Here is a 20,000-nt window from a genome sequence, read left to right on the forward strand (position 1 = left end):
TTTATTCTGCTCAGATGCTGTTGTGTTTTGTTTTTTTATATCATTCTGCTGGGGTTGCATGTCCTCTGGCTGCAGTATTATTGCGTATTAGAATTAATTGAAGTATAATCATTGAATAGTGTTTTTTTCCTGGAAAGGAACAAATCCCTTCCAGATACAAAAATGCATAATGAAATAATACAGTTGGCATTGTTTACGTTGCCAGAGGGTTGTCGATGTAGCATTATTTTATTAAGGAATGATTAAATACTTGATGATGAATAGACAAGTATGATTGTTGACCAATCTGATTGATTTTAACGAGTTGCAGTACTGTTTACGTTGATTTTATATTTCTATTTTTTACTATATAGATTTTTTTACGTTAGATAATACGTTTTTTTTAAAAAGGTAAAGTTGAAAAAAACTACAGAGGCAAGAAAAAAGCTTTTCCCAATGCTTTTTTCTCCTTCATGATAGACTTGCAATAGGAACTGACATTCTAAGCAACGTTTTTACTATATCTATATATATTAAAACAAGAGAGAAAAAAAAGAGGAGTTCTTTGTTCTTTTATGATCCAGGGGTAACAAAAATATGTCACGTCCCCCCTCCACCACCACCCCTCCATCCTCTCTCTCTCTCTCTCGCTTTCTCTCCCTCTCTCTGTCTCTCCCCCCCCCCCCCCCGTCTCTCTCTCTCTCTCATTCTCTCTCTCTCTCTCTCTTTCTCTCTCTCTCTCTCTTTTTCTCTTTCTCTCTCTCTTTCTCTCATTCTGTCTTTCAGTCAATTTACCTCTCTCACTCTCACTACGAACTCATATCCGATAAGTCCGGACAGAACACCAATTTACCTGGAAGTTTCATTTTCTAAAGTCAACATGGATGCCTGAACACGGAGATTACCTTCAAATGAAGGGTGTTAATAACTGAGCTTGGAAGTCTCGTCGATTCAGGGTAACGCAGGAATCTCATAACTCATAACTCATAACTCATAACATTTTATTGATCCAACAAAGGATATTAAATTGGTCATCAGCACATATAGGTCATTAATTAATAATTATAAAAGAATAAGAGAAGAAAATTCATAAAACCCATGATAACAAACAAAAAAAATATCTAAAGTAATATATGTACAACTACAATACCCTTTTTACTTGCACACTTGACACACCGACACACCAACACACATGCATACATACCTACATACATACCTGCATACATACCTACATACATACATACATACATACATACATACATACATACATACATACATACATACATACATACATACATACATACATACATACATACATACATACATACATACATACATACATACATACATACATACATACATTCCATGTTAAAGTGCAGCCAAGAATATCACAATAACCATATCACTGTTTGGACTAACAGACAAGTCCCCATGCAAATGATGATAACAACAATCCATAATTAACGCTATTGCACTACCAAAAGAAGAGACCAACCAAACACATAAAACCAATCACAGTAATCATCATCAGTTATCACAGGTATCACAGTAGATTAGCCATTAGGTAGTTAGGCTCAATTGGGCAAATATAGTGTCAACACCATCACAACAGTGCTAAAGCTCATTATCACAGCACTAGTTATGATCAAAGGTCAAACAGTCATCAAATCATATTAAATCTATCACTAAGAGGTACATTTAAAAGGCATCACTTATAGTCTGTGGCCAGGACAATGGCTCGGTTGTTGTTAAAATATCTCACAGCTGCAGGAACAAAAGAACGCCGAAAACGCTCCGTTCGACACCTAGGCATGAGAAACCGAGCGTTCCGTGTGATGCGGAGATCCATCAGTGCGTCGTGGAGGGGATGCCCTAGGTCGAACAGAATAGCTCTGGACTTACTGGCAAGCCTTCTTTCAACAAGGACTTCAAGGGTGTCAAGGCTCTGGCCTACAGTAGAACTCGCTTTCTTTATCAGCCTGTTCAGCCTGCCAGTGTCCCTTGCAGTGGCATTCCCTCCCCAACACACTGATGCAAACACCATCACACTGCACACCATACTCTGATAAAACATGTACAGCATCTTGTTACACACATGAAATGATCTCAGCTTGCGCAGAAAAAAACAATCTTGACTGCGTCTTCTTAAAAACAGCATCAACATGATTAAACCAGCTTAGCTTGTTATCTAAAACTACACCTAAATACTTGTACTCGCTGACTATCTCAATCGCATCACCTTTGATGACTACAGGATGGACAGTGTCTTTCTTTTTGCGAAAATCAAAAATCATTTCCTTCGTCTTGCTTGCGTTTAATACTAAAAAGTTGGAATCACACCAAGACACAAAATCATCAATATGTTCTCTATACAAGCTCTTCTTCTTCTTCTTGGCGTTCGCAGAGGTTACACAATCAGTCCAGCACTGGTGATAAATGTTGTCGTTTTCTCCAACTCCTGACGACTGCCGTATAGTTTGGTCTGCAAGGGAGTTGGTGACGGCCACACTTCTTTTCGTTCCTCATCTAGTAAGGGACATCGCTGTAAGATGTGTTCCGCTGTTTGGTCTTCTTGACCGCAGGCACAGGTTGGTGATGGCGCCAGCTTGAACTTTCGGTTCATGTGAGCATTGAGCCTGTTGTGGCCAGTACGCAGCCTGATGAGGTTGACTTGCTGCTCTCTGGACATTGTGTGGTAGTCATCTCTGTTTGTCCTTGGCCTCATCAATGCCTTGATGATTGTCTTCTGCTCACTAAAGCTGACACTGTTTTCAGGTTGGTCTTCCACGGCTCCTTCTTTCGCCAGCTCATCTGCCCTTTCATTTCCTGGTATCCCACAGTGTGCTGGTATCCATTGGAGGACAACTCTTCTGGTTTGTCTGACCATCTGTAATGCTTTGGCCAGCTGTGGGAGTTTGTCGTTCTCTAGGGCCTGAAGGACTGAAAGGGCGTCCGAGAGGAAGACAACTTGGTAGCAAGGGTCTGCGGAGTCCTGAACCAAGGAGGCGGCCTGCATGAGAGCTTCTGCTTTATAGTTTGTGCAGTGTTTGCCAGTGGCAACGCTGGATGTAGCTGTATGTCCCCCAGGGAACTGGATGAGAATGCCTGCACCTCCATTGAGCACGGCGTTAGTTGCTGATCCATCGGTGTATACATGGATCCACGCCTCTTTTGGGTACTGTTCGTCGATCAGGGCTAAGGTGAGTGCCTGTCGAGCTGTGTCATTCTGATCTTCTCCTGAGGTAACATGTGGAACACTGGTGCAGATCTGGATGCCTGATTTCTCTGTTGCCTTGGGGGTTTCCTCTTCTTCTTGAGTCAGAGGTAGAGTGTTCTGTGGGAGGACTTCCCTGTACTGTCGAGAAAGTCTCTTGCTCTCGTGTACAAAACTGCTCCGTTTGAGCCGGTTCTTGGTGAGGTTGCTCAGTCTGTGCTTCATGGGGTGGTCGGGTAGGCACTTGAGCTTCTCGGCCTGTACCATAGTCTTGGCTTCTCTTCTCTGACAGAGGGGTTGGATGGTGGTAAGCTTCTCCATTTCCTTGATGGGCGTGGATTTCATTGCACCAGTGATGAGTCGGAGGGCCTGGTTTTGCACACGGTCAAGGGTCTGCAGGTTTGTCTTGGCTGAGGTTGACCACGCTGTGGAGCCGTACTCGAGGTGGGGTCTGATTGTTCCCTGGTATACTGTCTTCAGTATCTTCTCGTTCGCTCCCCAGGTGGTACCTGCCAGCTTCCTGAGTATGGCTAGCTTGCGCCGGGCCTTCGTCTCTGCCTGTGCAATGTGTGGTTTCCAGGTCTGCCGTCTATCAAAGGTGACACCAAGGTACGTTGCTTCTTCATCCTCTCTCAGAGGAGTTCCACCAAGCCTAATGGTTCCGGCTTTCTGCTTTGGCGACAGTGTGAATAGGGTGGTGGAGGATTTCTCCTTGTTGATGGAGACGCACCAATCTTCTGCCCATGCGTTCAGCCTATCTGCCGCTTGCTGCATTCTGTAGGTGGCAGTACTTGCGTGCTCCTCCTTGCACCAGATCACAAGGTCGTCTGCGTAGAGAGCAGCTTTGATCCCCTTGGGCATCTCAGACACCAGATCGTCGATGAAGAGAAGGAAGAGTGTGGGGGAGAGGACTCCGCCCTGAGGGACGCCATGACGAAGGAGGAACTTCTTGCTTTTGGTCTGGTCGACGTTAACTCTTGCCCTGCGGTTATAGAGGTAAGAGCGAATCCACTGGTACATGTTGCTGGACACGCCTTTCCTCAGCAGTTTTACAAGGAGTCCATCTTTCCAGACCTTGTCAAAGGCCTTCTGAAGATCTATCCAGGTGACGAAGACCAGCTTCTGTTCCTGAAAGGCATCTTCAACTTCTTGCGCCAGGTAAGTGACCTGATCTTCAGTGCTGCGGAACTGTCGGAATCCAGCTTGTTCAGGGGCGAGGAGGTTCCTGGATTCCAGGTACCACCTGAGGCGCTCGTTCACAATTCTCTCCAGGGTCTTCACAACACAGCTGGTGAGGCTGATTGGGCGATAGCTGGTGGCCTTCTTTGGATCCTTCCCTTTTTTTAAGATGGGGATCATGATCGCTTCTCGCCAGAGTTGTGGTAGCGATCCTTCTTGCCAGCTGCTGTTGAAGACCTCGAGTAGCTTGTTCTCTGCTGCACTACCAAGGTGGGTTAGCATCTCGTTGGTGATGCCGTCTGGGCCAGGGGACTTCTTCGCCTTTGACTTTTTCAGAGCTGAGTGCAGCTCGTGGAGTGTGGGTGGTTGACTCATGGCGTCCACTGTCGACTGTCTGGCAGGTCTCTCTCTTTTCTCTCTTCTTGCTTCTCTCTGTTTCTCGGGGCTAACATGGAGGTTGCTCTCAGCTGCATAGCTTTCAGCAAATTGGTTGGCAGCATGCTTTCCAGTTAGCACCTTCTCGTTCTCTTCTAATGTGATCTTTCCTCTGCTGGTGTTCTCATCATTCAACTGCTTGGTGAGCCTCCAGAGCTTTCTGCCATCCTTCTCAAGGTTCAGAGAGCTTGTTTTCTCTTGCCAGCTTCTCCGTCTTGCCTGTAGCTTCTTTTTGAGAAATTTGGCTTTGGCTTCCTGGAGGCGGATGTTGTTGTTTTGTGACGGGTTGACTTCTGCTTCCCTTCTGGCGTCTGCCAGATCATCATCCAGTTCCTGCAATTCATTGCTCCAGTAGGGCTTATAGTCTCTCCTGGCACCCCTGGGAATGGACTCACGCGCTGCTCTGAGGATGCTCATGTTGAAGTCCTTCGCCACCATGTTGATGTCTCGACCCTCGACTCTGATGTCTTTGGTGAGTTCGCTGGTGCGGTGTCTAAAGAGGAACCAGTCCGCTCTTTTGTAGTTCCACCGTGGGAAGGAAGCTTCAGTGCAGGACTCCATGCCCAGGGTCAAAAAGACTGGCCGATGGTCACTTCCACCTAGCTGTTCTCCGACCTCTCTGCTGGTTAGCTGGTGCATGTCTTCCGTGCAGAAGGCTAGGTCAGGAGTTGATGTAGTGTGCCATCTTCTGGAGTAGAATGTAGGGCAGTCATAGGGACTGTTCAAAAGGATGAGACCTTTGTCGTCCTGCCAGTTCTCCACCTCTTCTCCTCTCCGATCCAGGTGGTCATATCCCCAACTCTGTGAATGACTGTTGAAGTCACCCACCACGATGAAGTTGGAGGCCTTTGCGGGGATCGTGTCAAGGGCGAGGTGTCTATCATTGGGGCAGTAGAAGTTGACAAGATGGAATTCTGATGTCTTCGTCTGGATTCGAATCACCTGATATTCGGAGTCCTCCATGTGCGTTTCTATCAAACAGGCATTGATGTTGTTCCTGATGAGGGTCAGGATTCCTCCTTTGCTTCGGTCTGTTCTGTCGGACCTAAGGCATTGGTAGCCTCTCACTTTGAAGGACTTTTGGGGTGTCAGGTGCGTCTCCTGAATACAGCAGATGTTGATGTTCTTCTCATGCAGGATATGCTCCAACTCTGTCTTCTTGTTCAGGATACTTTCTGCGTTCCAGTGCATGACCTGAAAAGGTCGCTGCTGACTGGGTTTCTTCCTGGTTGTGGTGGTGCCAGTCACTTTCCTCCCGCGTCCCCTGGCGTGACAAGACGGACGGGAGGGACCTCCAGTAGTTGGGGCTGGGTCCCTTTGAGGCATGGGACCCGACGCTGCTCCACCCTGGGGGGTCCTCAATGGGCGAGCGCCATTTCCATCTGTGCTGGTTGATTGTATCATCATTTGCGTAAGTGCGTGTACCCGTGGTTTGTTAGAATGCGCCGTGCGGCCCGGGTCCTCCGTCTTCAGCATTCGGGGTTTTCTGTCGGGGTTACCTCACCCTTAGCTCATGGCCCGTACGTCCTACCCTGAGAGCACAGGGGGGAGGATTTGCCGGGATCCCACCCGGAGCCAGTTTGGTCCGCGGCCGCAAGCGGCTGATCTCCATATCTGAAGACCGTTCCCCTATCCGCCACCCGGGGACGCGCTGGGTTGGGGGTGGTCGCCCCACTGAAAATCCCACACTGGGTTAAGAAAGATCAGCCTGTCCCAGCTATACAAGCTCTCATCACCATCAAGAATACTACCAACCACGGCAGAGTCGTCAGAAAATTTCTGAAGATGACATGACTCTCCTTGTACTTTAAAATCAGATGTATACAGGGTGAACAAAAAGGGTGACAAAACTGTTCCTTGTGGTGCTCCGGTGAAAGTGTTAATCATGTCAGATGTAAAAGTACCATTCCATCGTACAAACTGTGGTCTATCTACTAAATAATCCAGAATCCATTTCACTGTACTATGATGCAAAGACATGTTTTGTAACTTCTGAGCCAGAAGATGAGGCTGAATAGTCTGAAAGGCAGAAGAGAAATCAAAAAACATAACTCTAACACAAGCAGAGCTCTTCTCCAGATGTGTGTACACAGAATGTAACATAAACAGTAGTGCATCATCAACCATACAGCATTGAGGCAGTTTCTCTCAGCACAGAGCGATATAAGACGTTTTTGTGATGACTATTGCCCGTAGGACTGATGCGTTATAAGTTATTTGGTTTTATGAAAAAAATGCTTTGAACGGACAGAGATGTTAGGTTTTATGGTAAAAAATCTTCTGAGAGAGAGAGAGAGAGAGAGAGAGAGAGAGAGAGAGAGAGAGAGAGAGAGAGAGAGAGAGAGAGAGAGAGAGAGAGAGAGAGAGACAGAGAGAGAGACAGACAGAGAGACAGACAGAGACAGACAGAGACAGAGAGAGAGAGAGACGGACGCACACATAGAGTTAACGCCAGATCCCTCGACTCAAACGAAACTAGTAGTCAATCAATCAATCAATGTAGTAGTTTCATGAGCCAGTGGTTCAGATGACTGTGCAAAAAGTCTGAAACCAGTGAACATATCGTGTGTTTTCTTCAGATGACAGCGCCGATAAGCGTAAGATTAACGAGTGCATGGCACGGAATAAGTGTACCCATGAAGGCTATCTAAACTCACACAAGTTTACATGCATACTGAAATTAACTTTGGGGCCAGTGCATGGTTACCACCTTTCCGTATTTGTAAGGAACTGAATTAAGTTTTAGAGCACAGGAGAGGGTTGCTGAAAGAGTACACAATGTGACAATAGAAATAAACGATTTCTGATTTTGCAAGAAAACTTATTTAATGTGTTGTCATTTTTGTTTATCAGGAATGTGAATGTACGTATCTAACGTGGTGTCCCCTTCTTCCAATATCAACTCTGATATGAATATGAACCGAGATGAACGTAGCCCATAATGGTTTGATTAATGAGAACTGGAATGAGAGGCTGGGGGAGGTGCAGGGGGTAGGAGGAGCGTGGAAGAACGAAGTTGAGGTCGGGGGTGGGGTGGGGGTGGTTGTGGTTTGCGAGAAGAAAACTGTCATCCCATTTTGTCGAAATTCATTTGTTACTTTGTCATCAAATTAGTCCGTACGACTATTCGCGTTGCAAACTCCCCGGACATGCACGTGGTTACCATCATGATCCGGTCTACTGATATCAGTGATCAGATCAGATCCGGGTTTGGGTCAGAAAAGGCAACCATTGTGCCTACTGCGCCTATCGTGTGGTTTAGTACTTCAAATCAAAACCTGAAGCTCAACCTCTATCAGCTGACGTCAATGGCGTTGAGTGTCAAATCTGAAGAGCCAGGCAAAAATCAGTGTTAAGCATACTTCTAACCAAGTGAGGCAGAGCAGTAATGACAAGGTCTAATTTTACAGAGGGAAGTTAACGCTTATAATATACACACCAAGTGTATGGTGAGAGCTATACGGAAAGAGTCTGTGACACACGAAAGAATTAAGAAACATTGACATGAACAAATGACATTCATCATCTCAACATCTTACTTACATTTGTTAGTTGATCCAGATATTGTCAGACAGAACAAGCGTCTTTAGTTTTGTAATCGCAACGAAAGTTTTTCGCTTCACCAAGAGTTGCTGTTTTTGCCGAACGTCGTTGAGGTTGACAAGTCCAAGGTTCAAGTGTCCGTCGTGGTTTTGAAATTGTCTATCGTTATTTTGCCACGTTGCCAGAGAATCCATCAAAGCTCACCTCATTTGGCCGTAGTGACGTCACAAAGTGTGGTACCCGCACCCTTCTAACTGATAAGGTGTACCTTTGTATCGATAACGGGTACTGGGGTACCCCCCGCAGAGAGATGATGATTGTGTGGTGTATCCTGAAACCATTATTTCTGGGTGTACTGTGATTCTATGAAACAACATCCATGTTGTCTGCTTCCCCCAGTCGGGTGTTATTAGCCAACGCGTGAGTGGTATCCAGAATTTCTGGTTTAAGTAACACGTGGTGGGAGTAGCTTTTACCCTGTGTTGTAACCCATTCAATCGCATATATCTATTCGAAGACAACCTTATGTAATATTTCTCGTTTACCTTTCATTTAAAAAATTCCACACTAATGTCTAATGTTCCACGTTTTTGCATGTGTTTCAGATTGGATGCCGTGAGCGGCCGTGACCTTGTTGTGAGTCGGTATCCAACCAATCGTCACGTTGGAGGGTGCCAAGCCTAAGCAAGCTAAATCTGAAAGCATGGGGCGCAAAAAAATACAGATATCGCGAATTTGCGATGAACGGAATCGACAGGTAAAGGCAGAACACAAATAGATTGACACACACACACTCTTGCAGGCACGAAGGCACCAACGCATTCGCGCACGCGCTCACGCACGCAAACAGACACAAACGCACGCATACCTGACGCACATACACAACAACTTTTTCACAATAGTTTAATACTGTGTGTATACTTACAAATTTAAAAAAGTGCTTTTAAATTTGTATGTGAAATATCGCTTTAATCTGCCCAGGACCAGTTAAAGGAACCATCCTTCACGTGTAATCCATCACTTGCACCGTAACAGATCTGTTCGAGGTTTTTCTTTTATGTGATAAGAGCATCCTTCCACGTGGACGTATATCAGATGTTTACGTCATGGCTTCTTTCTGTGCAGACTGGGGATTTTGTGACAAATTTATTTTGCCTATACACACTAGCGTCAGCTGCGAAAATAATGAATAAAACAAAGCAAAACAACATGCACTCTGCACAGAAAGAAGCGAAGCAACTGGCTTTTGGTATGCACCCAAGTGAACAGATGATCCTACCCAATGTAAACTCCTCAACAGGTCGAAGACGGTGAACATAATCGCTCACAATTGAAGGGATGTAGCCTTAAAGTGCAGTTAGTTGCACATATATTTTTAAGTTTCAGCTATGCTGAATTGCTCCGTAATTTATCCAAGTATAGCCCTTGCGAAGCAATACTGTAAGATTTTCTCGACCCATTGAACTAATTTCTGATTTACTGCGATTTATTTAATCTGGGTTTGCAGCCCTGAAAGTTCAACAAATGGTGTACTCGCCTTTGGCTAGTGAGTCTGAAAATGTACCAGCCAGAGAGCAAACTTTTCTAGCCAAACCAACAATTTGTTTCAGCAATTTTACTCGCATTTGGCGAGTAGATGAACATTTCTACTCGCCAGTTACATGTTTCTACTCGCCACTTTCAGGCCTGGTTTGTCTAACTGCTCTTTAGGATAGTTCGAGTTTTGAAGAAACAAAAACTGTTGCCTTTCAGGTGACGTTCACGAAGCGCAAGTTTGGGTTAATGAAGAAAGCGTACGAGCTGTCCGTGCTGTGTGACTGTGAGATCGCCCTCATCATCTTCAACGGCGCCAACAAGCTGTTCCAGTACGCCAGCACCGACATGGATAAGGTGCTGTTGAAGTACACCGAGTATAACGAGCCACACGAGAGCCGTACCAACAAGGACATCATTGAGGTAGGGTTGGAGTCACTTTTCGGGATACTGGATGCATGGTTGTTGGAGTAAATGGTTGTAAAGTCTATGTCTCTCTCTGTCCGTCTGTCTCTGTCAGTCTGTCTGTGTCCGTCAGTCTGTGTCTGTCTGTCTTGTCTCTGTGTCTGTCTGTCTATTTATCTCGTTCTCTCTCTGTCTGTTTGTCTGTCTGTCTGTCTGTCTGTCTGTCTGACTGTGTCTGTCTATTTGACTGCTCGTTTGTCAGTCTCTTTGTTTAAATGTATCTCCTTGGTTGCCTATTCGCGTCTTGGTGTTTCTATCTGCCTCCTTGTCTGCTTGTCTGTCAGTTCGTCCGTCTGTCTGTCTGTTCGCAGTCCATCAAACAGCGTTGCAGTCCTTGTGGATCTTCTTTTCCTTCTTCCAGTTACTGTGAAGGAAGTTGAATGTTTTGTGAACGTGCGCGTCATTCTTGAGCTGATGAGAGACATCAGTAAAAAATGGTTTAGCTTTGGATAAATGTTTGTGTGTTCTGTTTTTTCAATTTTGTTAAGCCATCCGCCCACTCCCTCTCACATACCTCTCACATAAAGCGAGTTAATACGAAATGTAGCTTTTTCCCATTCGGAATTATGATTTGCTCAGTCTGGTCCGCGATTAGGTAACAATAATAAACCTGAGACGTGACATATATTTTTTGTACCTCTGAAGAATGATCAAACAAAAAGAGTTCTTGTTCTTTTTATATTTAGTCAAGTTTTGACTAAATATTTTAACATCGAGGGGGAATCGAAACGAGGGTCGTTGTGTATGTGCGTGCGTGTGTGTGTGTGTGTGTGTGTGTGTGTGTGTGTAGAGCGATTCAGACTAAACTACTGGACCGATCTTTATGAAATTTGACATGAGAGTTCCTGGGTATGAAATCCCCGAACGTTTTTTTCATTTTTTTGATAAATGTCTTTGATGACGTCATATCCGGCTTTTCGTGAAAGTTGAGGCGGCACTGTCACGCCCTCATTTTTCAACCAAATTGGTTGAAATTTTGGTCAAGTAATCTTCGACGAAGCCCGGGGTTCGGTATTGCATTTCAGCTTGGTGGCTTAAAATTTAATTGATGACTTTGGTCATTAAAAATCGGAAAATTGTAAAAAAAAATAAAAATTTATAAAACGATCCAAATTTACGTTTATCTTATTCTCCATCATTTGCTGATTCCAAAAACATATAAATATGTTATATTCGGATTAAAAACAAGCTCTGAAAATTAAATATATAAAAATTATTATCAAAATTAAATTGTCCAAATCAATTTAAAAACACTTTCATCGTATTCCTTGTCGGTTCCTGATTCCAAAAACATATAGATATGATATGTTTGGATTAAAAACACGCTCAGAAAGTTAAAACAAAGAGAGGTACAGAAAAGCGTGCTATCCTTCTTAGCGCAACTACTACCCCGCTCTTCTTGTCAATTTCACTGCCTTTGCCATGAGCGGTGGACTGACGATGCTACGAGTATACGGTCTTGCTGAAAAAGGGCAGCTACTTGACTAAATATTGTATTTTCGCCTTACGCGACTTGTTTATATTTAGTCAAGTTTTGACTAAATATTTTAACATCGAGGGGGAATCGAAACGAGGGTCGTGGTGTATGTGCGTGCGTGTGTGCGTGCGTGCGTGTGTGTGTGTGTGTAGAGCGATTCAGACTAAACTACTGGACCGATCTTTATGAAATTTGACATGAGAGTTCCTGGGTATGAAATCCCCGAACGTTTTTTTCATTTTTTTGATAAATGTCTTTGATGACGTCATATCCGGCTTTTCGTGAAAGTTGAGGCGGCACTGTCACGCCCTCATTTTTCAACCAAATTGGTTGAAATTTTGGTCAAGTAATCTTCGACGAAGCCCGGGGTTCGGTATTGCATTTCAGCTTGGTGGCTTAAAAATTAATTAATGACTTTGGTCATTAAAAATCTGAAAATTGTAAAAAAAAAAATAAAAATTTATAAAACGATCCAAATTTACGTTTATCTTATTCTCCATCATTTGCTGATTCCAAAAACATATAAATATGTTATATTCGGATTAAAAACAAGCTCTGAAAATTAAATATATAAAAATTATTATCAAAATTAAATTGTCGAAATCAATTTAAAAACACTTTCATCTTATTCCTTGTCGGTTCCTGATTCCAAAAACATATAGATATGATATGTTTGGATTAAAAACACGCTCAGAAAGTTAAAACAAAGAGAGGTACAGAAAAGCGTGCTATCCTTCTTAGCGCAACTACTACCCCGCTCTTCTTGTCAATTTCACTGCCTTTGCCATGAGCGGTGGACTGACGATGCTACGAGTATACGGTCTTGCTGAAAAATGGCAGCTACTTGACTAAATATTGTATTTTCGCCTTACGCGACTTGTTTATATTTAGTCAAGTTTTGACTAAATATTTTAACATCGAGGGGGAATCGAAACGAGGGTCGTGGTGTATGTGCGTGTGTGTGTCTGTCTGTCTGAGTGTGTGTGTGTGTGTGTGTGTGTGTAGAGCGATTCAGACTAAACTACTGGACCGATCTTTATGAAATTTGACATGAGAGTTCCTGGGTATGAAATCCCCGAACGTTTTTTTCATTTTTTTTATAAATGTTTTTGATGACGTCATACCTGGCTTTTCGTGAAAGTTGAGGCGGCACTGTCACGCCCTCATTTTTCAACCAAATTGGTTGAAATTTTGGTCAAGTAATCTTCGACGAAGCCCGGACTTCGGTATTGCATTTCAGCTTGGTGGCTTAAAAATTAATTAATGACTTTGGTCATTAAAAATCTGAAAATTGTAAAAAAAAATAAAAATTTATAAAACGATCCAAATTTACGTTTATCTTATTCTCCATCATTTGCTGATTCCAAAAACATATAAATATGTTATATTCGGATTAAAAACAAGCTCTGAAAATTAAATATATAAAAATTATTATCAAAATTAAATTGTCGAAATCAATTTAAAAACACTTTCATCTTATTCCTTGTCGGTTCCTGATTCCAAAAACATATAGATATGATATGTTTGGATTAAAAACACGCTCAGAAAGTTAAAACAAAGAGAGGTACAGAAAAGCGTGCTATCCTTCTTAGCGCAACTACTACCCCGCTCTTCTTGTCAATTTCACTGCCTTTGCCATGAGCGGTGGACTGACGATGCTACGAGTATACGGTCTTGCTGAAAAATGGCATTGCGTTCAGTTTCATTCTGTGAGTTCGACAGCTACTTGACTAAATATTGTATTTTCGCCTTACGCGACTTGTTTTATTTAGTAACGTTGTGTAGAATGTCAAAATCCTATTGCGAGTCTATTCCTGAAAGAGAAGAATGCACCGGAAAAAGCTGCGCGACTCTTTTCTTTCCGCTCCAATGAATGCATTTTAGCATTAAATCTGCAGGCAATATCTAAAGTATTTTAAGCAAAAGCCAAACAAATGCAGGGCACGCTTATAAGAATTAGATTAAATTGTAATTAAGGCACATGACAAAGACAGAGTAATGAGCTATTTTTGTTGTGCTTTCAGATTTATCTCGTCTGAGCTCATTCACTGAATTGAACTTACTTAACTCTGGTTACAGGTGGCTTTAATTCGCTTACACAGCATATTTTGTGCACGCAGCAATCGGAAAGTTTCTTAAAGGTAAATTCCTTCCGGTGTACACCACATTGAATTACACAATACAGTCGAACCTGTCTATAACAACCATCCAAGGGATCGACGAAAAGAAGTCGTTATTGACAGGTGGTAGCAATGGAAAGGTCAATTATATAGAGAAAAACAACAATTTGTCGGGAACCCTTTGAGGTGGTCGTTAACGAGAGATGGTCGTTAACGAGAGGTCGTTATCGAGAGGTGGTCGTTAACGAGAGATGGTCGTTAACGAGAGATGTTCGTTATCGAGAGGTGGTCGTTATCGAGAGGTGGTCGTTATCGAGAGGTAGTCGTTATCGAGAGGTAGTTGTTAACGAGAGATGGTCGTTATCGAGAGGTTGTCGTTATCGAGAGGTGGTCGTTATCGAGAGGTAGTCGTTAACGAGAGATGGTCGTTAACGAGAGATGGTCGTTATCGAGAGGTTGTCGTTATCAAGAGGTTGTCGTTATCGAGAGGTTGTCGTTATCGAGAGGTTGTCGTTATCGAGAGGTTGTCGTTATCGAGGGATTGTCGTTATCGAGAGGTAGTCGTTAACGAGAGATGGTGGTTATCGAGAGGTTGTCGTTATCGAGAGATGGTCGTTATCGAGAGGTAGTCGCATGGGAAGTTTCGACTGTAGCTCCGTTCAGGCTTTTTTTACCTTGGATAAAAGCATCTTTCCACTTTGGACACATGCCACACATGTACAGCCTGGTTCCTTATCCTGCAGGGTTGGCATTTTTTGATGAATTTATTTTTCTAAATGACACCTATGTCACTTTGTTGGGTACCCAGTAGCTGAAGGTGGGTATAACATACGGCGTAAGAAAGCTCTTGTTACAAAAACAGGTCAACGCCACCGTTTTTAGTGTGTGTTCAGAAAAGTCTACAACTGTATGATGCAGTGTTAGCGTCAGCCGGAACTTGAATATAATTATCCGGTATTTTACCGATTGTGATATGACAAAACCGGAAAAGGAATTGTCAACCGATCCGCCGTACAAGTTTTGATTGCATTTGATAGCTTTTCCTGTATCACAGTAAAGTTTTGTTTTGAGGCCGGTTTTAGTTATGAATGTTTCGTTTTGTCAGTTAAACGTACCATTAAGTTAAGATATAAGACAAACAACATTAATATTTTATTAAACCACATACAGTACACAGGAATGTTGCTAGGCTTGTGTACATTAAATACATAATACATTCAAACCCAACAAAATACAGAGTGTTCACCGACTTACCATCTTTAGTTTGTTTTAAATTTTACTTTGACGGGTAACGGTGACCGGGTGCATTTTTTGTTGGAGCTAGATTTCGTACGTCTGAGAAATACCGGTTTACACAACGCCTGGTACACCTGCATCACTGGCAATGCCAGGAGGTATACAAAAATGCTTGGATCGTAGCACTTGCAGTCGCCCATATCAGCCGACCCTGATGGCCGTTGTGTAATGTGATATAGCGAGCCTCTCACTTGAGGCGTCTTTTTTTTTAATCAAGCTATCTGTTTTAAAAAAATACATTTTGTTTACTCTCTGTTCGTCACAGAGATAAACAGCGTGTAATAAGTATGCCTATTTAGATAAATACTTTGCGAAAGTGGTTTTTGTAAGTCTCCGAGCCAGCGGCAGGATTTATTTTTGCTTGCAATTTTGTGAATGGCGCATTTCAGCCAGAATCTTGCTAGTACATGTTGGTTGTCTATCTATTTCCTGAGTGAGTTGAACTCTCTGTTGATCATGTCTTCTGGGCATAACGACAAATGTGGGAAAAAAGGGATTATAGTTAGTTCAAGTACACATTTAGGATTCTTTTAGAAAGCTCATCAAGGAAAGAAAAGTACAAAGCTGTATTACTAGGAATACTTGCATATTTTCTGTGTCGTAATGTAGTGATAAGAGCCCTGGTAAGATTAAACAGTAAAAATGAGTGATTTCTCGCCACCCCCCTTTTTTCATATGGGAATTTCAGGCTCTGACTGAAAATAGGATGCTTGAGCTATATAACTGCGTATTCGATACGGTGTCAATCTTGTTTGAAGTAAATATGGCGGTACACATGGGGTGTTGTTTGGAGTCGTCAAAACGCCGAAACTTCCTTAAAGTCGCCGAAAACTCTGCCTTCATTTTGGTGCAGGGGAAATCCGACAAAGGGAACTACCTTAAATTGCGAAAAATTACCGAAATTTGTATGGTCATTTCTGCAAATTTCCCAAAGGAAATGAATTCCAGCAACATCTCTGTTCACGTTCTGCGCATCTATGGGCCTTTGTGCTATGATCGCTTAGTATCACGAATCTGGACCGACTGCCTGTTGGGTAGCTTTACTGATTCAGAGGTGAAGGTGTAATGTTATGTGGGCGGGTTTTTTAATCAGTTTCTGACTGTGTCCCATTTATCCTCTACTTACCTGTAAAAAAAATCCATTATGACTGGTTGGGTTTAATTGTTGTTGACGTGTTCGTGATGAGCATGATGTCGTTGTCCTATAGGTCTAATGGAGAGGGTAAGTTAATACAGATGGCAGCCCTGATTCCTCGACGGTGGAGGCGTTAGTGTGGTAATGCTTTTAATGAAGCGTGCAAACTTGTCAATGCTTCCCCTCCCCCGCAAACACAAATAAATCCTTTCATACACATATAGACTGACACACTGTGAGGCATAGACGCGAGCACGAACACACGCACGCACGCACGCACGCACACACACACACACACACACACACACACACACACACACACACACACACACGCACACACACACACACACACACACACATACACACACACACACACACACACACACACACACACATACACACACACACACACACATACACACACACACACACACACACACACACACACACACACACATAACACAAACACGCGGCTAAGGATTGACTCTTGACTATCTCGGTCCGAGACATCGTCGGAGACCATGCTCACAAGTATCTTGAAATTCATATTTAACGTCCTCAGTGGCAGCAGTTGCTAATTAAGGACATGTTTTATTAATACACTTGGCGAAGTGTACTCGTGATTGTAGAAAGATCATTTTGATTAAATGTTTGTTTCTGGTGTCGGAAAATGTGCTATTTAAGGCTAAATCAAAACAAAGAAGAACAAAAACATCGAAAAATAAGTCACAGACTTCATGAAATAACATAAACATTTCTTACAGTGAAGAAGCTTTCTAGTCAATCCGAAAGTTTACTGCCCACATCATAGAAAAACGCACTATGCATAAACAGACATACGTGTGGCCAAAGACAAGAACAGAACGACACGCATACCCGGTGCATTGGTGCACCGTAGCCATGTTAACCGCAAAGTGGTGCATCGCAATAAACCACTCGCCCTGTCATCAGGACCACGCCACTCTAATCATTCTGACGTCATCGCGGAGTAAATCACGTGGGGGCTCTCCGGCTGACAACTGAGCACGCGCTCCCCTGCCTACGTCATGCATTGGCAGCATTATGTAGAGGTTGCAGAGTAAACGACCGAATATTTAATACGGAACCGCGTAGAAGATAATGACTTTTTTCCTGCCGGTGTGACATCCTGTTGGGTGATACTAGTTTGTTTCCCAGGAGCTATTCCGCGCGCGCGCGTGTGTGTGTGTGTACGTGTACGTGTGTGTGTGTGTGTGTGTGTGTGTGCATGAGTGTGTTTTGGGGTGGGTGTTAAAACGGACCGGTGTTATACCTGCGCAGCGTCTGAGAGAAGAAAATGAATATCGGTTCCGTACTCGGTATTCGGTCGTTCTTCTCGCAATCTCTTTATTGAGACCCCTCCCCCACCTTCCCTCCCTCACCCCCTCATCTGAACCCAACCACTCTTCCCCTCCCTTCCCTTCTTCTAATACGGAAGAGGAGCTTTCTCGATGCCCACCTTCCAGCACTCTCAGTCACTGAGCTGGATGGAAGTAAAGGCAAGACAGAAGAAACTCGGCGCTCTCGGTGGCTGAAAGACACCCCCCCCCCCCCCCCATCTCCACTCCCAACCCCCTCCCCCTCGCGCGCGCCCTGCCTCTTCGATGAAGAAAAGGATCGAGTTATCTTCTGTACCCACCTATAGCGCTCTCAATCACCGAGCTGGAAGTAAGGTAACATAGAAGCTAGGTGCTCTGGGTAGAAGTCAGTGTCAGGCAGTTTCCTGCAGTGGAAATGCCAGGGGAGCTGTTGAATCAGGATTTAATCAGAGAGACTGCAGGAGTCCTCCGCACTCCCGAACCAATACCAGGGGTCGGGCGTTACAATGGAGTAAGAGGGGGGGCAGGTGGCTTCCGCGCTGGCATGATATTTAGGGTAAAGGGTCTTGCGTTCGATCTTTTGAAGTGAGTCAGTGCTGGTATTTGGGGGTAGATGCTTGGGCTTCTCTTCTGTCTGTCTCATTGTCTGTCTCATTGTCTGTCTTGTTGGTCTGTCTGTGAGCATGTCTGCCAGTATGTCCCTTTCTTTAGATACACCGCCTTTCCGAAGGGAGGGGGTATATTGCTTTTTGTGTGGCTGATACTGATTTTTGGACGATCTCCTTGGTACCTTTCTTCGATTCCATTTCTTTTTCGTTGTTTATTAGGACTGTCATTCTTTTGCTCGCACCCCCCTTTCCTTCTCTCCCATTCCCGTCCTCCTGCTGTTGACTTCAGCTAAGCGTATTAGGTGCCTCATGCTAGCCTGGCCTCGACCCTTACGTTAGTCTGTGCCACCCGTCCGTCCGTGTGTGTGTATGTGTGTGTGTGTGTGTGTGTGTGTGTGTGTGTGTATGTGTGTGTGTGTGTGTGTGTGTTGTGTATCATATCATCCTGTAATCGCTAATAGCGTTAGACACCTCTCTTCACTATCCTCTTTCATACTTTACCCGAAGCTTCGAAAACTTCCTTGTCAGAGACCCGAGTTTTGAAACAGAATACAAGCCTCTGTATCCTCATCACAGAACTCTCCCCGGGTTTTCTTTACAGTTGTGACTTCCTTCCTCCACATCCTACCCATTTTTAAGCTTTAGGACTTGACCAATCGTAAACATTGACGTAAATTAGAAGTGTTATGTCATCCGTCGTATACTGTATCAGCAACATTGGCAGTGTGTTGGCATAGTTTTCTTATTTTCCTGATTATTTTCCCTGAAGATACCTACCTACCTTTATGTATCAAAACCATCATGCCGAACAGCCACAGATATGCCGCCCAGACTTTAACATAGGGTAAAGGCGTCCTTCCATGTTGTCATTCCATGTGGACGCATACCAAACAACAACAGCCTGGACCCTGTCTGCTGTATGTTCAGAGGGGAGTTTTGTCTGCATTAATTTGGCAGATTGACAGATAAATATATCTGTCATTTTCGAAATTAATTTTGAAAAAATTCCTCTCTGAACAGAAAGCTGCAACGCTGTTGATTGTTGGTATGTGTCCAAGTGCTCTGAGCCTTGTAGAGGCTCACATGACTATTTACACGGGAAGGATGGTATCTTTGAATATGTCTGAGTGCTCGAAGGTATCGCTGTCTCTCGTATTTATGTGGCTCATGTTGTACTTGTTGTGAAAGTATTAGTTTCTGTTGACCTTTTTGTGTAGCTCAGTCTTCTGGTTATCATTTTCTGATGAAATAATAGCGGATTGTTCAGGAGTTTCGTTGTTTGTCTTCCGTTTATTCAGATGGAATTGTCTTGAACGAGACATATTGCTATTCGACGTCACTACTTGTTTTCTTGTTCTGTTGGAGTCTGACAGGATAGTATCAGTTTCCATTGCCCTTTTGGTAGATTACTCTATTGTGTTCTTTTTTCACCACTGAAATACACCCAATCTCCGAATCGAACATTTCCTCTGAAAAATGGGATTCTCAGTTCGTGTGTGTGTGTGGTTGTGGTCGTCTTGGTTCTTAGCTAGACTATAATGTCTCATGCAGAGGACTGTCGCTGGTTTTCCAACCTCCATATTGAAACCACCCATCGTTTCAGAATAGAACAATACACTGGAAAAGCGCTACCTTTTCCTGGCTTTTTCACTTTTCATTTTGCTTTTGTTCTTGCTTCT

At 43.5% G+C, this 20,000-nt stretch overlaps 1 protein-coding gene across 3 annotated transcripts in view; it reads left to right on the forward strand.

Annotated features, from left to right (window-relative positions):
- LOC138980567 (myocyte-specific enhancer factor 2A-like) overlaps positions 1-20,000 on the forward strand; it is a 133,049-nt gene that overhangs the window by 74,876 nt on the left and 38,173 nt on the right. For all 3 annotated transcript variants that reach the window (XM_070353467.1, XM_070353460.1, XM_070353476.1), the window contains 2 exons: positions 8,956-9,107; positions 10,103-10,306. In XM_070353467.1, the coding sequence (XP_070209568.1) occupies positions 9,054-9,107; positions 10,103-10,306 (258 nt within the window). In that variant the 5' untranslated portion in view covers positions 8,956-9,053. The remainder of the gene's footprint in view (positions 1-8,955; positions 9,108-10,102; positions 10,307-20,000) is intronic.

Source organism: Littorina saxatilis, linkage group LG1 (genome assembly GCF_037325665.1).
Source record: "Littorina saxatilis isolate snail1 linkage group LG1, US_GU_Lsax_2.0, whole genome shotgun sequence".
Classification (NCBI taxonomy): domain Eukaryota; kingdom Metazoa; phylum Mollusca; class Gastropoda; order Littorinimorpha; family Littorinidae; genus Littorina; species Littorina saxatilis.